This window comes from Leptopilina boulardi, unplaced genomic scaffold (genome assembly GCF_019393585.1).
Source record: "Leptopilina boulardi isolate dan_hultmark-lab unplaced genomic scaffold, ZJU_Lbou_2.1 LbouV2_144, whole genome shotgun sequence".
NCBI classification, from domain to species: domain Eukaryota; kingdom Metazoa; phylum Arthropoda; class Insecta; order Hymenoptera; family Figitidae; genus Leptopilina; species Leptopilina boulardi.
This window is the reverse complement of record NW_026137690.1, coordinates 96,877-119,056: the sequence shown is the minus strand read 5'-3', so window position 1 is coordinate 119,056 and position 22,180 is coordinate 96,877. Positions and strand designations below refer to the sequence as shown.

The window sequence follows — 22,180 nt, the reverse complement described above, 5'->3', positions numbered from 1 at the left end:
AAAGTTTTTAATTGAAAAATGCTTTCAGATAATTGAATTTGCGAAGAAAATTATAAGAATCATTAAAAAGTAATTGAAATTTTTGCAAGTAATTAAATTTCAAGTGATTTTGAATTAAAAATTTTTGGTAATTTTATTTGCTAATTTTCTTTTTAAATTATAAACGAAATCTATAATTATTATCTATACTCTATTATTTATAATCCAAACAAAACAATGAAAAATTCAAAGTTTTTGATAATTTTATTGAAAATTGTTCCTACAATCACCGTAATTTTTTTTTTTTTAAGGTTTTAATCAGGTTTTTTTTTCGTGGTTTACAGTACTTATAAATAGTAAAATATCGTAGTTATCGTACTTCTAATCAAGGATAAACCTTGGGAGAAGACATAGATTTTCTTTTCTTAAATTCATCGTTAATCTTTTTTTTTTCTTTTCATTTTCATTATTGTTAAATTCGCTGATTCAATAATTATCAGAAAAAAAAAGAAATTAAACGTAAGCCAAATATTAAAAAAAGAAAAACAATCATCCAACATATCATTTTTGTCCATCGATATTTCTAAACTAATTAGAAAAATAATACAACCTTTTTTTTTTTCTTTATATATATATGTATCATCGACGGAAGCAATAAATAACAATGAAATGTTGAAAGATAAAATTTTCTTATTTAAAAAGAGAATTTTTTTTTTTCGAGAACAAAAAAAAATTGCAACCTAAGTACAAATAATTATCTAAATGCCAGCGAGACATAAAATCAAATATTAATTAGTCAATAACTAGAGACGAGAAATTAAACAAAAAAAAGAAATTTGTTTAAATAGGCTAAAAAAAGGTAATTATCACTAAAAAAAAAAAATTAATTAATTATTGTTCTTACAAAGTAAAAAAAATGTTACTAAACCTTCTTCATAAATTCGCAGAGTTCCAAATTTGAATAGCCGTTGAGAATATGGTGTTTTTTTGTCATTGTTTTTTTTTTTGTTTTATTGTAATATGTTTTTTGTGTATGTTTTTATTTTTTTTGTCAAAATAAGAAGAAGAGTAGAAGAAGAAGAAGAAAAATCAATTATTATTGTTCTATGATGTTGTTGTCTCATGGTACAGGACTGTCGGTACCACTTCCACTGTTTTCACTTTTTGCCTCATTTTTTGTCGCTGCAATTCTATCACGTTTTGTACTTTTTGACAATGTTGCCACTTCTTTGAGCAAATTTGATATTTTCAATTGCATCGATGATATTTTTGCCTCGTATTCTTTTTCCGTTGATTTCATTTTATTGCGTAATTCATTTTCGGCGGTGAAATTTTTCGCCTTCAATTCATGAATCTGTGGAAAAAACCATTTTTTTTTTTAAGGATTATTTTTTTTTATCTAATTAAAATTCTTTTTTTAAATTTATCTAATTCGTCTATTTTCTTTTTCAAATTCTTTTGTTATATTTTACCGAAATATACATTTTTATAAAATGTAAAAATATAAACCAAACGCAAACAACAAATTTTTAAATGGACCAGAAATGGAAAATAACGGTTAATTTTCAAAAAAAAAAAAAAAAAAAAATTAGAAATCAATTAAATTAATTAAAATTAAAAATTAAATGGTTAGACATTTTTTTTCTGGAAAAACTTTTTTTTGGCGCTAAAATTTAGATGAAAAATTCTTTTGTAAAAAAAGAACCCTATTCAAAATTTGTTTTTTAAATTAATTCTTATTTTTTATTCTATACTGCAAAAAAAAAAAATTTATTTGATTCAAATAATCGATTACTTGACTATATTATCAAATAAATATTTACTTGAATCAGATAATTTTTATTTGTATCAAAAAAACTGTATTTGAATTAATAATTTCTGTATTTGAAACAAATAAAATTTAATTGACTCAAATAATAATTATTTGATTTTTAAAAAAGTTATCAGCATTCAAAAAAAGAAAAGAAAATTTTCAAAAAATAAAAAAATTCGAAAAAGAATCAAGGATTATTTTTCATAGAATACAAAAAAAAAATATATTAAAAAAACTAGAAATAGAAAAAAAGATACGGAATAAAAACTGGAAAATCAAAAAAAGAAAAAAATACAAAAATGCGATAAAGAAAGAATTTTTGAAAAAAAGAAAGAAATAATTTACCATTTTATCCTTGGTTAGTAATTGACTGTCGCGTATAGTAATTTGCTTTTGTAAATTAGCTATTGTTTCTTTGAGTTGAGTGACAGCAACGACATGATCGGAAATATTTGGATCGTGAGGATCGTGAACTCCGGCCAATCGGGCAATTTTCACCGGCGTTGGTCCATTAGACTCTGGCTCAGTTTGAGGTGGTAGTTTCGTGACATCAACACGTTGCGGTCTCTTATTATGACCCTTTAATCTAAAAACAAAAAAAAAAAACAAAAAAAAAATTATAATTTTAAAAAAATTCGATAAAATTTACAATACGTTTACGGTAATATTTACATGTTTGGCATAAATTACAAAACTTTTCAATAATATTTATAATACTGTTTGTCAAAATTTACAATACGTTTCGATAATATTTTCAATAATTCTCAATAAAATAAATAAAATAATAATAAATAAAATAAAATTTCGGTGTAAATTAAATATTTAAATGTATTTAAAAAAAAATAAATAAATGTTAAAAAATAACAAACAATTAAAATAATGTATGTAACAAATAAATGATAAAATAATAAATTAAATTTAAAAAAAAATTTAATTCATTTTCTGATTAAAAAAAATTCCAATTTTCCTAATTCAGGCCTCAGATTGACTATAGAAAGAGAAAGAAGTCATTTTAGTCAATTTTCATTACAACAAAAATCGAAAAAGTCGATATTTTTTATTTTTAAAAATTTTATTAGTTAATAAATATTTCATTATTATTAAAATTAATTATTAGAAAATAAATAAATTTTTTCGAATTCTATAAGAATGTTTCACAGAATCATTTCCATCAACTTTTTTTTTAAACTTCAGAATTAAAATATTGACAAATTTTCAAGATTTCAATTCAGTAGGACAAATTTAGAAAAATAATAAGCCCGTTGGTTTATTAAATAAATAAATAAATAAATAAATAAATAATTTAAAGTTAAAAGAAGAAAAAATTCCAAGTCATATTGTACAAATTATTAGAATTCAGAATTTTGGCAAATACTTTAAATAATTAAATTTTCAAAGAACTTGATTAAAATATTATTGAAAAAAAATTAATTTATTAATTGAAATTGTTGTAAATTTGAATTGCTGAAAATTATTGATAAAATTTTTAACAATAATTAAATTTTAAAGAATTTTTAATAAAAGAAATTTAAATTTTTGAAAAATTGAATAAAAATGAATGAAATAATTAATTTAGCGAAGAATTTTAGATACAAATTTTGAATGTAATGGAATTTTGGAAATATATTTAAGTTTTTCAAAAATAATTAGAATTTTAGGAGATATACAAAAAGAATTTTGGTAAAATTAAAATTCAGTAAGATTTCTTACAAAGTTCAGAAGATAATTCAATTTTGAAAAAATGTTTAATTGAGAATTTTGTTAATTAATAGAATTTTTAAAGACTTTGATATAAGTTATCAGAAATAATTAATTCAACAAAGAATTTAAGTTAAAAATTTGAAAAATTATTAAATTTTAAAATAGTTGCAGTTACAATTATAAAAAACAATTAAATTTCAGTTTTAATCAAAATTTTCGTAAAATTAAATTGCGATGAATATTTTTTTTCAAAGATTTAGAGAATAACTAAATTTTAGAATGTATTGAGAAAGTATTATTAATAATAAAATTTTCAAAAAATTTCCATGAAAGATATTCGAAATAATAAATTTAGCCAAGAGAAAATATTAGAAAAAAACTTAATTTTCAAAGAGTGAGTTAAAATTTTTAAAAATAATTAATTTTCAGATTTTAAATTGAAATTTTCATAAATTATGATTTAAATTGAAATGATAATTTATTTTTTTACAAACTTTAGACAATAATTGAATTTTAGAGAATTTTTAGGTAATTATAAAATGTTTTAAATTATGTATGATTTAACTCGTTTATTATTAAATAAATAAATAAATAAATACCTAAACTTTAAAAAAAAAAATTGAATTTTCGAAGAATTACAATTTTGATTTTTGAAAATAATTTTAACGTCAAGTGATTTTTAATTGCAATTTTTGGTTATTTCTGTTGCTGACGTACTTTTTTAGAAATAATAGACAAAAATTGAATTTCAAGTTTTTAATTGAAAAATGTTTTCAGATAATTGAATTTTTAGAGAATATTTTGAAAATCATTAAAAATACTTGAATTTCGGAAAAGTTATAGGGTCAACCGGGGTAAATCCGAACGGTTTTAGTAAGTTTCAACAATAACATAAGTTTTTTCTTTAAAAAAAAAATACTTCCGGTATTCTGGTGCATGAAGTTGTTACTTTACTTCCATAGAACAATTTTATGGGGTAGAAATTTTTTTTGATAAATTACAATCGCAGGAAACTTAGCGTTCGTATTTACCTCGATACTTTGCAACTTTCCTAAAATATGGGGGTAAATACGAACGCCACTGTATTTCAGAAAAATCTTAGGGAAAATAAATTTAAAGTATTGCAATTGTTAAACTTATATAAAAACTCAAAAAAATACGATAATAAACCTATTATGTAATAATGCATCATATATAAATACAAAAATCAAACAGGTTAAAAATTAAAATGCATTACACAATTAAAACCTTCAATAACTTTATCAAATCATAACGGATTTTTGCAAAACTTGGTACAGAAAGTATTTTGGAGTGATTGAATGTAAATACAAAAATAAAAGTGAAATTTTTTAAATTCAAAATGGCGAACTTTCCTAAAACTTATTTTTAAAAATGACCAAATTTGCTAACCCTGAAACCCCCCGAGTAACAATTTTCGAGCGAATCCAAATAATTTTTTTAATTCTCGTCCGCCATTTTGAATTTTGAAAAACTGACTTCAAATTGGTAATTAGCGACCCCAAAAAACCGTAGAACACCAAATTTTATTAAGATCCTGAAAAACTTTTTTTAACAAATTATTTGGCAAAAAAATTGAAACACTCATTCGAGAGAACAGAGATTAAGTTTCTGCTTATTAATTACTAACGAGGATACGTATAGAAAGAAAAACTTTTTTCTATGTACTTTTATAATGTTAAAATAATAGTGTAATGAAATAAAAACAATTTTGTGTGGCTCTGATGTAAAAAAAAATTATTAAAAATACCGTTCGGATTTACCCCAGTTTTCCAATTTTCTTGGGTAAATACGAACGGTCTGATATTATTAATAAAATTTTACAGAAGGCAAAAATCAAATATAGTTTCTGTTCTAGTATTCATAACAAACAATTATAAATAATAAAATGAATTTTTAGCTTCTTTTTCTTTAAATACGAGACAAAATACTGAAAGAGTGTCATCTTTGATTTTCAATCTTTTTTGCAATACTTGTTATCTTTGTTTATGCTGTTGCTAATTAACAAACAAAAAATGGGATAATACTTAGAATCTCTTCAAGAGGATCTGAGGTAAAAATTCTCATATCGAACTTATTTTTAAAAATTTTAATTAAGCTGAAATAATTAGCGTTCGGATTTACCTCCCGTTCGGATTTACCCCGACTGACCCTATTTGAAATTAATAAATTTCAGAAAGTTTTAAAAGGAAAATTTTAAAAATTGTCACATCACCGTAACAATTTTATAAATATAATATTTTTTGTGAAATTAATTTTTTAAATAAATAAATAAATATATTTATAAATAAATAATTGTTATTTGTAAACAAATAATTGATATTTGTAAACAAATATTTGTAAATAAACAATTGTTTATAAACAAATAATTGTTTACAAATAAACAAATGTTTACAAATAAAACAAACACTTGTAAATAATTTGTAAATTTGTAAATATTAAACATGAAAATAAATAATTATTTAATATAAATAATGTAAACGAATTATGATCAATATACGTTAAAATAGATAATTTTCTGAATTTTTATAATAATTTTATGTTCTTGATCATTGGTATTGTGAAAAACAATATGTAAATAAGGAAATTAAAATACGTAATCCACTACTACCAAGAAGAGGGCCATGAGCATTTTTCACGTGTGTGAGGTACCGATTTTGAATCAAACCTATAGAGGCGAGCTGGTACAGCCGAGAGATTCATATACGAAAATCTTTCTATATATAAAGGGAAACCTTTCACATCGAAGGCAGTTCCAAATTATACGTACGCACTTTTAAAATATACATCGAAGGCAGTTTCAAAAGTTTAAATTTTCGTGTGTGTTTCTCTAGTAATAAAAACTTTTACGAGATATCGTAAAATTACCATTGAAAATTGGATAATATGAGACCCGGTGCAATAAGAAGACCCGTCATATACACGTGTGAAGGTATAATTTGAAAAATTAATTAAATTAATTTCAATTTTTTAAAATAATTGAATTTCAAGTGATTTTGAATTGAAAAAATAGTTTAATTGTAAAATAATTGAATTTGTAAAGAATTTCATTAAAATTATGGAAAATAATTGAATTTAGGAAGAATTATAGTTGAAATTTTAAAATTAATTGGTTTTCAAAAAAAATTTAATTGAAAAAAAATGCTAATAGATAATTGAATTTTGGAAAAGTTGCAGTTGAATTTTTTTTTAGAAATAAATGAATTTCAAAAGATTTTTTTTAAATTTCAGACAATAATTAAATATTTCAGAATTGAAATTAATTTTTCGAATAATTTTAGATACAATATTCTTTTCAGACAGTTCAATTTTCGATGATTTACAATTTAGATTTTTGAAAATAATTGAATTTTTAATTGAAATTTTTCATAAATTCTGTTGCAGAAGATTTTATGACAAAATGCTAACAAAAATTGAACTTTAAAAGTTTTTAATTGACAAATTCTGTCAAATAATTGAATTTTCGAAAAATATTATAAAAATTATTTAAAATAATTGAATTTCGGAATAAGAATTATAGTTAAAATTATAAAATTATTAATTATTAAAATTATTAATTTTAGAAAATTTTCGATGCAAAATTTGAGAAATAATTAAATTTTAGTAGATTTTAAATTGAAATTTTTGAAAATAATAATTGAATTTCAAAAGTTTTTTTTTCAAATTTCAGAAAATAATTAAATTATACAGAACTGAAAATAATTTATTAAATAAGTTTAAATTTATTAAAAACATTTTTTAAAAGTAATTAAATTTTCAAATATTTACAATTTAGATTTTTGAAAATAATTGAACTTTAAGGGATTTTTTATTGAATTTTGAGGTGATTTCTGTTGGTGAAGAATTTATTTGAAATTACAGAAAAAAATTGAAATTAAATATTTTTTACTTGAAAAATTCTTTCACATAATTGCATTTTCGAAGAATATTATAAAAATCAATTAAAAATAATTAAATTTCGGAAAAGTTATATTTGAAATTATAAAATTTCAGAAATTTTTAGAAGAATTTAAATAGAATTTTTTGAATATAATTGAATTTGAAGTGTTTTTTAATGAAAAAATAGTTTAATTGTAAAATAATTGAATTTATAAAGAATTTCATTAAAATTATTGAAAATAATTAAACTTTGGAAGAAATATAGTTGAAATTTTTAGAAGTAATTGAATTTCAAAAGATTTTAATTGAAAAATTCATTTAGATAATTGAATTTTGGAAAAGTTGCAGTTAAAATTTTTTTAAAATAATTGAATTTCAAGGGATTTTTAATTGAAATTTTAAGTGATTTTTGTTGATTTTGATAATTGAATTTCAAATGATTTTGAATGAAAATTTTTAGTAATTTTTTTTTATTTTTATAATTTTAAACAATTACTGAATTTGAAAATTTAAAATTTTAAATTAGTTTAAAATAATTGAACAAGTGAAGAATTTCATTAAAATTATTGAAAATAATTAATTCAGAGAAGAATTTAGTTAAAACTTTGTTAATTACTTGAATTGAAAAAAAATCTGCATTGTATACCAAAAAATGACGTATTTTGTTTAAAATTTTTTGTAAAAAATGTAAAAAGAAGTTGCATCTTATTCAAATAAGTCAAAGAAAGTCTTATTTTCAAAAAAAAAAATCCCAAAAGTCATATAACCCGAGATTTGCAAATAAAATTCTAATTATTTTTATGAGATAAATTATTAGGGACACGATTTTATGTTGATGAAAATTTTTTAAATTATGCAACGAAAAACTAAATATTATCGCAAAAATTATGCGATGAAAATAAAATTATGCAAAAATTCAAAATTAGTTTTTAATTAAATATGATAATTCTTGAGTAATTTTAATGTAGTTAATAAATAATTTTGTGAACAAAAAAAAAAAAAATGAAATGAAGAATAACAGAACTTAAATATTAACTTTGGTATCAAAAAAAAAAGTAAAAAATTGAATTTCTTTTTACATTTTCTCGCAAATCTATTGTTTTTTCAACTTCGCTTTTAAATGATTATGCATATCCAGATAGTGTTAAATTATATGCATTGAAAAATATAATTATGCATTTGGATGCAATTAAAAATGACATTTATTTTGCATGAAAAATTTTTAATAATTCATAAAATACCAAAGTTATGCTTAGTTTCAAAATATTATGCGACTTGCATAAAAGTCGTGTATAAATCATGCGTCCCGTAAAAATACACACATACAGTCCTTTTGTTAATATTTTGCAAGCAATCGCATTATATATTTCTACGAATTGTTTTGAAGCATCCTGAGAGCTACATAAAATTAAAATTACAAAAAGATTCTTTGTTAAATTTTGTTCTCACATAGCAGATCTTTTGCAGCTGCATAAGGTATCAAGTTCCAATGATGAATTTACACTATAATATCAAATCAGGTCAACTTAATAATATTCTCAGAAATAATGAGATCTCAATGTTTAGTCTTCTTAAACTATTTCGTTTGATATTATAATTTTCAAAACATATATTAACGATAAAGAAATCTATAGCATCCGCGCTTTTGAACTCAATTTATGACTCACGTAGTGCATCGGAAAGTGTAAGCACAAGTTTATGAGCTACGTGACAATAGAATAGTTTTTGCTTTGCTTTGTAATATAATATTATTTATGTAAAGATATGAAATATGCCTATGTCAATTAATTACTGTATTAGTTCTAAGAATTTGTATTCGTTATTTTTAAAATGGTAATTCGATCTGAACGTGATCTTTGCTCATTTTCTCCCACTGAAGGACGATTTTTACTGGTATATAAACCCTGTAATTTGCATGGGACATTGTCAGTTCTCCATTTCTATATAAGCATACTTCGCGTCAAGCTAAAATTGATATTTTTACATATTAGTCAACAATTTTAAAATCGGTATTTGCAATTATTCAACAGCTCCGGGTCTTAAAAGGCGTTTTCGGTAGATGCTCCAGAGCATTTTTTGCTCTAATCACCTATTTATTTAATTGGATCCAGTCAATCCGGAGCATCTGCCGAAAACATCTAAAAGCACATGCACTCGAATTTGCATCACAAGTTTTGGTACAGTTAAAATTTTTTAAATCTTTTAACTTATTCGTTGGAATTTTTGATATTAAAAATTTCAAAATTTTAACACAAGAGGCTAAAATTTGTGATGTAAATTCGAATGTTGATAATAAATTTCTAAAAAAACTGTAAACTCGTGTTTAGAAGAATAAGTTCTCTAAAATACTTGAATTGTGAAACATTAATAAAAATTTGCATCTAATCATCGCCATTGGATTCAATTGTGACTTTGTGAAATTTTTGAACGATTTTGGAACTAAATTTCGGAATTTCGAAAGAAACTATTAAAAAAGCAGTGCTTGTGAAACAACGATTTTGTTGCGAGAACACCGCTAAAATTTCAAGTGTTGAAATTAAGAAAAAAAATGTGTTTTCTTTCCTCGTAAGAGGTAATTGTAAGTACCATTTATCGAATGTAATTTTTTTTTTGTAAATCTTCTTTTTATAATTTTATTTCTTTCAATAATAATTGTATTTCTATCAAAAATTTGTACTTTTTCACTTTCATTTGCTTTGTCAAATAATAAATTTGAAAGTGCATCAGATAAAAATCATTTGTTAGTGATGGAATATATATTTTTGTATGTATTATATTTTTTATGATTCAAAATATGATACTGAAGTTACTGCATAAAATAATTTCTTTTTTCTTCTATGCAGAAATTCATAAATATACTTTCAAACTATAAAATCGGTTAAGTATTATTTAATTTTAATATTTTAAAGTTTTATAATTTTACTGGAATTAGCTGTGGCCATTTAAAAATTTGCAAACAAAATTCAAGGCTTTTTCACAGTTCTTTTCTGGTTTAAAACAAAATTTTTCAATGTTGAATTCAAAATTCAAGGCGAATTCATGGTTTTTTCAAATCGTAACTAAATTCACGTCGTTTTTTCGGTTTTCAAGGTTTCAAGATTCGGTGGCTACTCTACGAATTTTTATTTTTCGAATTAGCATTTCAATAGAATTTCTTTTTTTTTCAACGAATTTATAATTGGCAAAATATTTATTTCACAAAATTTCTATTTATCCAACTTTTTATTTCGCAAAATTTTATTTTTATCCAACTTTTTTTTAAAAAAAGAATTCTAATTTAATCGAATTTTATTTTAACATAATTCTCATTCATTTGAATTTAATGTGATTCGAATTTTTAAGCGACAGAAATTCCAATTCATCGAATTTTAATTTGTCCGAATTTTCGAATTGTACGAATTTTCAATTAATAGAATTTTTTAAGACGCCGAACATTTATTTGTCCGAAATTATAAATAACCGAACAAACAATCGTCAGAAAGATTTCGGCGCAATTTTTAAAAATTAACTGCAAGAATCAGCTGATCATAATTTATTTTATATTCAGTAAAAAAAAATTGTTATTTCTTTAATTATTATTAGGTTAATTATTTTAATTCAAAAATTCTATTATGCAGGCCTCGGATCGACTTACAGGCACAAAAAAAAGTCGTTTTAGCCGATTTATATGCTAAAAAAAGTCGAAAAAGTAGATTTTTTTTTATTTTAACAAAAATAATTTACAGATTTTTAAATAAAATTTTTTTTTAAATAATAAAACTTTTGGAAGGGTTTTAAGTGGAAATTTTTAGAAATAATTGAATTTTAAAAGACTTTGTTAATTTTCAAACAATAATTAAATTTTATAAAACTAAAAATAATTTATCAAATAATAATTTCAGATAACATTTTTTAAATGTAATTGAATTTTCAAAGATTTAGAATTGAGATTTTTAAAATTAATTGAAGTTCAAGTGATTTTTAATTAACAATTTTTGATCATTTCACTAAAAAATTTATTAGAAATTGCGGACAAAAATACAATAATTTGAAAACCATTTTTAATTGAAAAATGGTTTCAGATAGTTGAATTTTCAATAAATATTATAAAAATAGTTTAAAAAAATTGAATTTCCTTAGAGTTATAATTGAAATTGTTAAATTTTAAAAAATTTTCGATGGAAAATTTTAGAAATAATTAAATTTTAGAAGTTTTTAAATTCAAATTTTTGAAAATAATTGAATAATAATTGAAATTTTGGATAATAATTCAATTTTAGTTGATTTTTGATTGAAAATTTTGATAATAATTAATTTTGCATTAAAATTTTTGAGAATAATTGAATTTTAGTTGATTTTGAATTGAAAATTTTGAAAATAATTGAATTTTCTTTGATTTGAAATTAAAAATTTGGAAAATAATTGAATTTTAATTGAAATTTTGAATAATAATATAATTTAAGTTGATTTTTGATTGAAAATTTTGATAATTAATTTTTAATTGAAATTTTAAGAAATAATTGAATTTTAATTGAAATTTTGGATAATAATTTAATGTAAGTTGATTTTTGATTGAAAATTTTGATCATAATTAATTTTTAATTGAAATTTTGGATAATTATTGAATTTTAATTGATTTTGAATTTAAATTTTTGGGTAATAATTGAATTTTATTTGATTTTAAATTGAAAATTTTGAAAATAATTGAATTTTGAAACATTTTGAAAGTAATTGAATTTTCTTTGATTTTAAAGTAAAATTTTGTGTAATAATTGAATTTTAGTTGATTTTGAATTGAAATTTTTGAAAATATTTGAACTTTATTTGATTTTTAATTGATTTATGATTTTGAATTAAAAATTTTTGATATTTTTATTTGATATTTTTTAAAAATTATAAATAATTGTTAAATTTCATAAAAATTTTAATTGAAAAATAATTTGAAATAATTGAATTTGTGATGAATTTTTATTAAAATTATTAAAAATAATTAATTTAGTGAAGAATTTGTAATATGTGTAATGTATGCGAATGCTAGATGGTAAATGACGAATGACTTGACGAAGAGAAATACGAATTTAGACGATTATATCCGATTAAAGGAAAGCGATAAGAGGAGATGGGCAGAAGCTTGTCGACCGTGTTTTATACTTGTCGAAAAACTATGTATAATAATATTATAAAGGAGTGACAATTTCTTAAAATATATCCTGACTTTCTTCCCGATTGTGTTTGTTTTTATTTATTTTATTAATTTTAGTTAAAAATTTGTTAAATAATTGAAATAAAGAAGATCTGAAGAAGATCTGCATTTTATACTAAAAAATATATTTTATTTAAAAATTTGTTTAAAAAATGTAAAAAAAAGTCTAAATAGTCGCATTTTATTAAAATAAGTCGAAAAAGTCGTATAATCCGAGGCCTGCATTATACCATCTCATAGACATACATCACACATATTTTCTCTCTTTTAAACGCTTTTGTATTTTTAATATTATTAAAATCTCTTTTATTCTTTGTTTCTTAATAATTAATATTTAATATTTAATAAAAATATAAAAATAAAAAAAAAAAATGAAATGATTTCCAATTAAAAAAAGAAGCCTCGATTAATATTAAACGAATGATGAAATCAAGTTCGTTCACTCTTATGAGCTTGTTGGGTTTAAGATTGCCCAACTCTAGGTGTGGTGGACTCGAGTTATCCAACTCGGAGACACACCACCTTTTTCAAATTGCAAGTTGACAAAAAAAAAATCAACTTGGTAACAAAATTCATAAACTCATAACGTGGATTTTCCCCACTAAATTGTCATTCAATAAAACAGATCGACAGGAGAAGTCTTTTTAGTTTCGTGAGTCTCGAGGCGAGACAATCAGTCTATTAGATTGATTTTCGTTCAAACATAATTTGAATACAATTTATAAGTGACAAAAAAAAAAGAATAAAACAAAGAATAATTTAGTTTATTATCTTTTTAAATTTAATTAAAAGTATTGAAAGTAATAAGCATTTTTATACAAAAGTGATAAAAATGTGAATTTAGAAAAAAAGGATTATTATTGTTCAAGAAAATTATTGACAATTTAGAGAAAAGATTATTATTGTTGAAAGGAAATCATTGTAAATTGAAAAAGGATTATTGTATACAAAAAAAAAAAGGAAAATACGATTTTTCGTAAGTAAATTTTTTCTAACAGACAGACTTCTTCATAAGAATATTGTATCAAGATCTATTAGAAAAAAATAGTTAAAATAAATTATTTATTTCTTTATAGCCTTTAATATACACATTTCTCATTAGATCTTTTTAAGTGACAATTTTTCTTGATAATTTCTAATTGATCAATTTTTCGAAAAATTGAACAGAAATCTTTCTATCGATTATTTCTTTCGGCTATTTGTAATTTCGGACAAATGAAAAATTTGGCATCTTAAATTTTTCTATCAATTAAAAATTCGTACAAAAATAAAAATTCCAACAAATTTAAAATTCGGAAAATTGGAATTTTTGTCAATTTAAAAATTCGAATCACAATAAAATTCAATTTGAATGAGAATTCTGTTAAATTAAAATTCTTTTAAATAAAAAGTCATTTAAAGAAAATATCTGTAAAATAAAAATTCTGACAAAAATTCGATAGCTAAAAATTTTTGTTAAGTAAAAATTTGTATAAAAAGAAAATCTATCAAATGCTAAATTAGAAAAATGAAAATTTGTCTAAAAAAAAAAATTATTATTTCTTAAAAAATTCTTTAAAATGAAAATTCTAATTAATTATTTTTGTTGAATAATTATGCGTCCCATTTTTGTAAATTGACTATTGAGGGTTCAAATACAATAAGAGGATGCGCAGGATTTTCGTTAACACTTCGTGCAGCCACAGAATCGCTTTACGCGGGGACTTTCACTTTCATGCGTATCCCCTCTTATTGCATGTAAACCCTCAATTTATGATAAATAAAATTCAAATTTTATGTCACATCTTTTTTTTTGACAAATTTCTATTATAATGCATCAAAATTGAAAAAAACTATATGTCACATATTTTTGATAAATTTATTATAATGAAGAAAAATTGAAAGAATATATATAAAGTAAACGCGTGTTGTTAGGGAAATCGAAGAAATAGATCAAAAAGGCAATTAAGTTAAGTGGGTAGAGTCATCGGGTAGACTGCAACCCGATGACTCTATTCACTACCTATAGAGGACCCTATGAAATTTTGAATATAAAAGCGAGAAAAAATAAAAATGATATCAGTTGTTTTTTCGTATTCTCGTTGTCGCGATGTGACTATTCTTTCGTATATAATTTCTGTCGGTGAATCAGTTTTTTCTTTGTAAAATAAGAATTCTGCTAATTGAAAATACGGTAACAAAATATTTTGCAAAAATAAAAATTTGTTAACAAAAAAAAATATATATATATATATCTGTCAAATAATTCAAAAAATGAAAATTTGTCTAAAAATTTCGATTAAACCGATTTTCTGTATCATAGATTTTTTTTATGTAAGCAAACATTTTTTTTTATTTAATTTCAATTTAACCGAATTTTTATTTAACATAACAATTTTAATTAATTTTTATATTACTTGAATAAATAAATAAATTAATTACAGAATTTTTATTTAAAATTTTCATTTTACCGATTTTTTATTCCATCGAATTTGAATTTCACAGAATAATAATTTTTTTGTATCCTTTTCATTTTTTGTTTGAATTTACAAAATTTTACAGAATTCTTAAAACGCTGGAATTTGTATTTTACCAGAACTTTCAATTAGTCCAAATAAATTTCGGGAAGAAAAATTTAGGCTCTAATTTTTAAAATTAACCGATCAGAAGTTATCAACGAAAATTTTTGAATGATTAAATTTTGAAATTAGCGCCAATATTTTTCGACTTATTTTTATTCGGACAAATAATAGTTCGATAAAATAAAAATTCGAGCGTTTTAAGAAAATTCTGTCAAATGTAAATTCGAAAAAAAAGAAGAATTCGTCAAGAAAAGAATTTTTTCTTAATATTCATTTCATTTTTGTAAATTAAAAAAATTCTTTTAAATTACTATTCTGTCTTTATGAAAAATTCAATGACATAAAAATTCAGTAAATATGAAAATTCATTAAAGTAACAATTCGGTAATATAAAAATTCAGTTAAATGGAATTTCTGTTAAATAATAATTGAAAAATAACATTAAAATTCGGTTAAAAATAATTTCCAGATTATAATTTTTGCAGCGTTGATTTTGAAATAATATAAATTTATTGGAATTTTATAAAAAAAAAAAACTTTAATTTGAAACTGAATTTTGATATCGAAGAATTAAATGAAATGAATTCTTATGGAACACATGATTATGTTCTAAAAATCATTAGATAGAATTTTCCTTGTTTGGAATTTCGTTGGTCATAATATTATTTTCATCAAAACGATTTTTTATATTACAGAAATTTTGTATAACCAAAAATTTTCTTCACAGAATTTTTATTTGTCAGAATTTTTATTTGCTCGAATTTTCATTTAACATAATAGGCATTTTAAAGAATTTTTATTGGATAAAATTTTATTGCATAGAATTTTCATTTTATTTTTTCAGATGAATTTTCATTTGTTGATTTTAAAAATCGCGCCGAAATCGATTGTTGTTTCGGCCATTTGTAATTTCGGACAAATGAAAATTCTATTTAATTATAAATTCTGTTAAATGATTTTTCGGTTAAGTTAAAAATTCTCTAGTGTGAAAAATCGATTATATGGAAATTATATCATATAATAATTCGAACAAATGAAAATTCATCTGAAAGAATAAAATGAAAATTCTACACAATAAAAATTCTTTGAAATGCCTGTTATGTCAAATGAAAATTCGAGTAAATAAAAATTCTTTGAAGTGAATTTTCGATTATATAAAAATGTTGTAATATAGAAAATCGTTTTGATGAAAATTCTGCAAAATACCAATTTGAATAAATAAAAATTTGGCTGAAAAATAATTATATTAAATGAAATTCCATAAAATGAAAATTCTAACTAATGATTTTTAGAACATAATCATGTGTCCTATTTTTATTTAATGGAATTTCTATTTATTCCAACTTTTATATGATAAATTGTGTAGTTTATCGAATTTTTGTTCAAAACTATTTCCAATTTAATAGAATTTAAATTTTACAAAATTACAATTCGAGGAAATAAAAGTGATATCAAATGAATATTCGATTAAATGAAAATTCTTTCATATAAAAATTCTCTAAACTAGAAATTTATATTATTTATTTATTTTTTTTATTTATTTATATATATATATATATATATATATATATATATATATATATATATATATATATATATTATATAAGAATTGTGCAAAATAGAGAATCGTTTAAATAAAAGTTGTTTAATTAAAATTTAAATAAAAAAAAGTTTTGTTAAATATAAATTACTTATGTTGAATCTGAAATTTTGAATTTAGTTACATCAAAATATTTATTAAGTGAATATTTGATTAAGTAAAAAATTTTACTTAATGAACAATTCTGTTACATTAAAATTATTTTCTTTATAAATAATTTTGTAAAATATAAATTCTGTTAAATTGAAAATTGTATTGAATGAAAATTCAATGAACTTACACAATTTATTATATAAAAGTTCGTATAAATAGAAATTCTATTAAATAAAAATTCTTCGTTTTTTAAAATTCAGTTTCAAAATTTTTTTTCTATAAAATTCAAATAAATTGAGTTTTTATTATTTCAAAATCGACGCTTTAAAAATTATAACAACATTTTTGTGTGCGAATTTAATGCATCTCTAAAAAATTAACATTTGTAGCTTTATTTATTCCACCTATGGTGGAATGTTCATTTTATATTTGTTTCTATTTACCTGTAATTAAAAAACAAATATATATATCATTAGAATAGAAAATTTGTAGGTAAAAAAAAATTACTTTTGTTCTTTGTGCTTAGCGGCTCGTTGTTGAGCCAATTTCAAGTGTGCTCTTCTCTCCGATTCCGTTTGCTTCGTTTTTGCCAGCGCTCGTTTATATGATAGCGTACAAAGCCAGCAGAGAAGTTTTCCATCCACCTATAATTTATTTTTTTTTTTTTTTAAATATTTATTATTATTTAGCCTTATAATCTAAATTACCATCATTCTTACTATTATTATTTACTATATATTTTCTCTATTATTACAATTACTATAATTATTTACATACAATTATTATTCTTATTATTAAATGAATTTAAATTTAAACATTTTTTTTTTGTTATCTAGAATTGACTTTTTTCAAAATTTTTGTTGAATTTTTCAAAAATTTAGTCCATTTTTTTTTCTATTTTTACCTTTTTGTCTTCGTCTTGTCGGTCGAAGGCACATTTTTGCTTGCATTGCTCGCAAGTCACTGGCGGTCCATATCGTTTTTCAGAATTTGTGCAACGCTGACATTTACTGCCAATAAAGGCCGCAATTGTATTACAATATTCGCAAGCCGATGGTTTTCCATAAGATTTCACATTTTGCTCGCATTTTTTACAAATTGTGCTCGTGTTTCCTTTTCTGCAAAAACAAAAAAAAAAAAAAAACATCAAAACAGTCATCAAAAAAGATTATCTTTTCAAAATTAAACAAAAATTTGAAATAAGAGAGAATTCTTAAATTTCTACTAATTTTTTTTTAGTTTTTTTTTTTTTTTTTATTAAAAATTTCTAATTTTCAGTAATTTTCCCCTAAAATTTCAGTGAAAAAAAAAATTACAAAAAATTAAATAGTAATATTTTATTAAAAATTATAATTAAAAAATCCCCAATAATTCAAATTTAGAGAGGGGAAAAAAATTTAATTGAAAAATAAATAAAATTGGTAGAAAAATAAATGAAATAGAAAAAAAAATTAATAATAATTCAAAAAAAAATGATGATCCTAAAGGATTTGTTTTAATATAAAAATTTTGAACTTACACTGTCTGCTGGAATTCCGATCGACAATAGGTACATTTGACTACCGGAAATGTTCCTCGACATTCCTAAGAAATAATAAAAGCTTTCAGAAGAAACTTGGCGTCTTTCAATCAATTGACATTTGATTCTCTCTCTTTCTCTCTTTCTTGATTGTGAAATTAAAAATAATTATACGAACAGATATATTTTTTTTTTTTTTATTAATACTATCTCATTTGCGATTATCAATTTTCAAATAAATTTTCCTACAAAAAAATAAAAAAAAAAATATATAATAATATAATAATTATTAGTATTTAGTAATTATTGTTATTTAATAATTATTACTAATTAGTTATTATTAATATTTAATAATTACAGGCCTCGCATCGACTTAAAGGCACAAAAAAAAGTCGTGGGGCGCATGATTATCCCATAAAAATCATTTGTTAAAATTTTCATTTTTAAAAATTTTAGTAGATATAATTATTTTTTAGACGAATTTTTCTTTTTTCAATTAACATTTGACAAAATTACTTTTTAAACAAATTTTTACTTAACATAATTTTTATATATCGAATTTTTATGGTACATAATTATTAAAACGCCGAATTTTCATTTGTCCGAAATTGCAAATGTCCGAACAAACAATCGATTTTGGCGCGATTTTTAAAATATGATTTATTTTAAAAATCGCGCCAAAATCGATTGTTTGTTCGGCCATTTGCAATTTCGGACAAATGAAAATTCGGCGTTTTAAGAATTCTGCCAAATAAAATTTCCATAAGAATTCTGTTAATTAAAAATTCTTTAAAAAAAAAAAATTCTGACAAATATTAGTTTGAAAAATGAAAATTCGTGTAAAAAATAATTATATGTAACGAAATTGTTGAAAATGAAAATTCTCACTAATAATTTTTATGAGATACTCATGCACCCCAAAGTCGTTATAGTCGATTTATATTTCAAAAAAAATCGAAAAAGTCTATTTTTTTTTATTTTAACAAAAATATTTTACAGATTTTTAAATAAAATTTTTTATTAAAATAATAATAATTTTGGAAAGGTTAAAGTTGAAAATTTTTAGAAATAATTAAATTTGAAAAGATTTTGTTAATTTTCAGACAATAATTAAATTTTACAGAACTAAAAATAATTTGTCAAATAATTTTAGATAACATTTTTGAAATGTAATTGAATTTTCAAAGATTTACAATTGAGATGTTTGAAATTAATTTTGAACTTCAAGTAATTTTTAATTAAAATTTTTTTTGATGATTTCACTAAAAAAATTTATTAGAAATTACGGACAAAAATACAATAATTTAAAAACCATTTTTAATTTAAAAATGGTTTCAAGATAGTTAAATTTTTAAAGAATATTATAAAAATACTTAAAAATAATTGAATTTCCATAGAGTTATAATTGAAATTATTAAATTTCAAAAACTTTTTGAATAGAAAATTTTAGAAGCTTTTAAATTCATAGTTTTGAAAATAATTGAATTTCAATTGAAATTTTAGACAATAATTCAATTTTAGTTGATTTTTAATTGAAAATTTGGAAAATAATTAAATTTTAAAAGATTTTGAATTGAAAATTTTTTAAAATAATTGAATTTTCTTTGATTTTGAATTGAAATTTTAAAAATAATTGAATTTTCTTTAATTTTGAATAGAAATTTTGAAAAATAATTAAATTTTATTTGATTTTTGAATGAAAATTTTGATAATAATTAATTTTTAATTTAAATTTTTAGAATAATTGAATTTTAGTTGATATTGAATTGAAAATTTGGAAAATAATTGAATTTTATTTAATTTTAAATTGAGAATTTGTAAAATAATTAAATTTTAAAAGATTTTGAATTGAAATTTTGGAAAATAATTGAATTTTAATTGAAATTTTGGATAATGATTTAATTTTAGTTGATTTTTAATTGAAAATTTTGATAATAATTAATTTTCAGGGTGTCTAACAAGGATTGAGAAAAAAATTCCCTGACTTTTCCATGACTTCTCCCTGACATTTTTTAATTTTTCCCTGACTTTTTAATAACCTTATTTCTGCTTTCTTTGGACAAAAATATCGTTACTGACATATTTAACAATAAATTAATTTCTAATAATAGTAACAAATGGTAATAAAAACCATTCAAGTTTTTTTAGATTAAAAAATTTTTAAATTCACAAAAAATTTTAATTTTTGTAAAAATTTACAGAAATTGCCTGACTTTGAATGAAATTTTCTGAAATTCCCTGACATTTCCCTGACTTTCCCTGACCGTTAGACACCCTGATTTTAAATTGAAATTTTTGATAATAATTGAATTTTAATTGTTTTTTAATTCAAATTTTGGGTAACAATTAAATTTTAGTTGCTTTGAATTGAAATTTTGGAAAATAATTAAATTTTAATTAAAATTTTAGAAAATAATTGAATTTTAGTTGATTTTTGATTGAAAATTTTTATAATAATTAATTTTAAATTGAAATTTAGGATAATTATTTAATTTTAGTTGATTTTGAATTGAAAATTTTGAAAAGAATTGAGTTTTAGACTAAAAAAAAAACGTATTTTATTTAAATAAAATTTTTATAAATGTAAAAAAAGTCGTATTTTTGAAAAAAAAGTCGGAAATAGTCGAAAAAGTCGTACAATCCAAGGCCTATAATTATTACTATTTAGTATAATTATTACTTAATAATTATTAATATTAAAACCCATTTTCTTGCTGCAAATAAATATTTTATAATTAAAATCGGTAAAAAAAAATCAATAACTTAAAAATAATTCTACGTAATAAAATATTTTATTTTTTCAATAAAATTATTATCACAATTATTAATTTATTATATTATAAAATAATTCGTTCCTTTTTTTTTAAATTTTATTCAAAATTATTACTTAATACGGAAGCATAATTCATAATTTTAAAAATACATTTTTCAGTAATTAAAATATATTTTTCATTAAATTTGAATGGCCTTAATTATTATAAATTTGCTATTATTATTATTATTATTTTTTTTTTTTGTCTATAACGTTAAATTTTAAACGCGCAATCATGAAATGACGTTCTTTAATTCGTAAAAACAATATTTTGTTTAAAGCATCTCAAAAACCACGTCATTGTTCCAAAAATAAAAACTGTCAATATTGATCAAAAAGATATATATAAGTGTGTGAAAATTGTACATCACGCGCTACCTAACCTCAAAAAAAAAGAAAAGAAAAAAAATGCTCAAATTTTGAATTTCTTATTCATATAAAGCCAAAAACAAAAATTATTTCTAAAATAAGAAAATTACTATAGAGAAAAAAAATCACTTACCTTACAAAGTTGTTGTCCTGGTGATAATTCCTCGAAGGGATGTCGTGAAAAACATCTCGAACAGGCAAACAATGCCTGAACATTATTTGAACTCATTTTTCTATTTTCTTTTCTCCGTTTCAAGGAGAAATTGAGTTTTTTCTTTCTTTTTTTTTTTTTAAGCAAAATGAAAATTTAAAGAAAACTTTTAATTTTGAGAATAAAAACGCGAACACTTCCGTGAGAATGAGAAAACAAACTCTTCTGATCGTAGAGTTTTTTTTTCCAACGAACTAAATTTTAAATTCAAATAATTTAAAAGTAATTAACAATAAAGTCTTTTTAACATTATTTAGTTGTTTTTTTTTAAATTAAAAATATGTTCACAATAAAAGAAATATTATAATTTACACCCCCGGCTGTTTGGATAATATACTCCCCGAATTTTCTTCTAACACTAACTTAGGCGGCCATTAAACAAGAAGCGCAATGAATTCTGGGTATAGAACTAGTTCCAAATTCAACCACCGAGAGAACGTGGG

General features: G+C 21.3%; 1 protein-coding gene across 1 annotated transcript; it reads right to left on the bottom strand.

Annotated features, from left to right (window-relative positions):
* Nucleotides 1–224: 224 nt before the first annotated feature.
* Nucleotides 225–22,125, bottom strand: LOC127291607 (protein FAM76A). The gene is made up of 6 exons (XM_051320808.1): nt 21,660–22,125; nt 18,346–18,410; nt 17,731–17,944; nt 17,334–17,470; nt 2,138–2,378; nt 225–1,333 (listed from the first exon to the last, which is right to left on the bottom strand). The coding sequence occupies exons 1-6, from the start codon at nt 21,753–21,755 to the stop codon at nt 1,100–1,102; spliced, it is 987 nt and encodes a 328-aa protein (XP_051176765.1). The 5' UTR covers nt 21,756–22,125; the 3' UTR covers nt 225–1,099.
* Nucleotides 22,126–22,180: the final 55 nt, after the last annotated feature.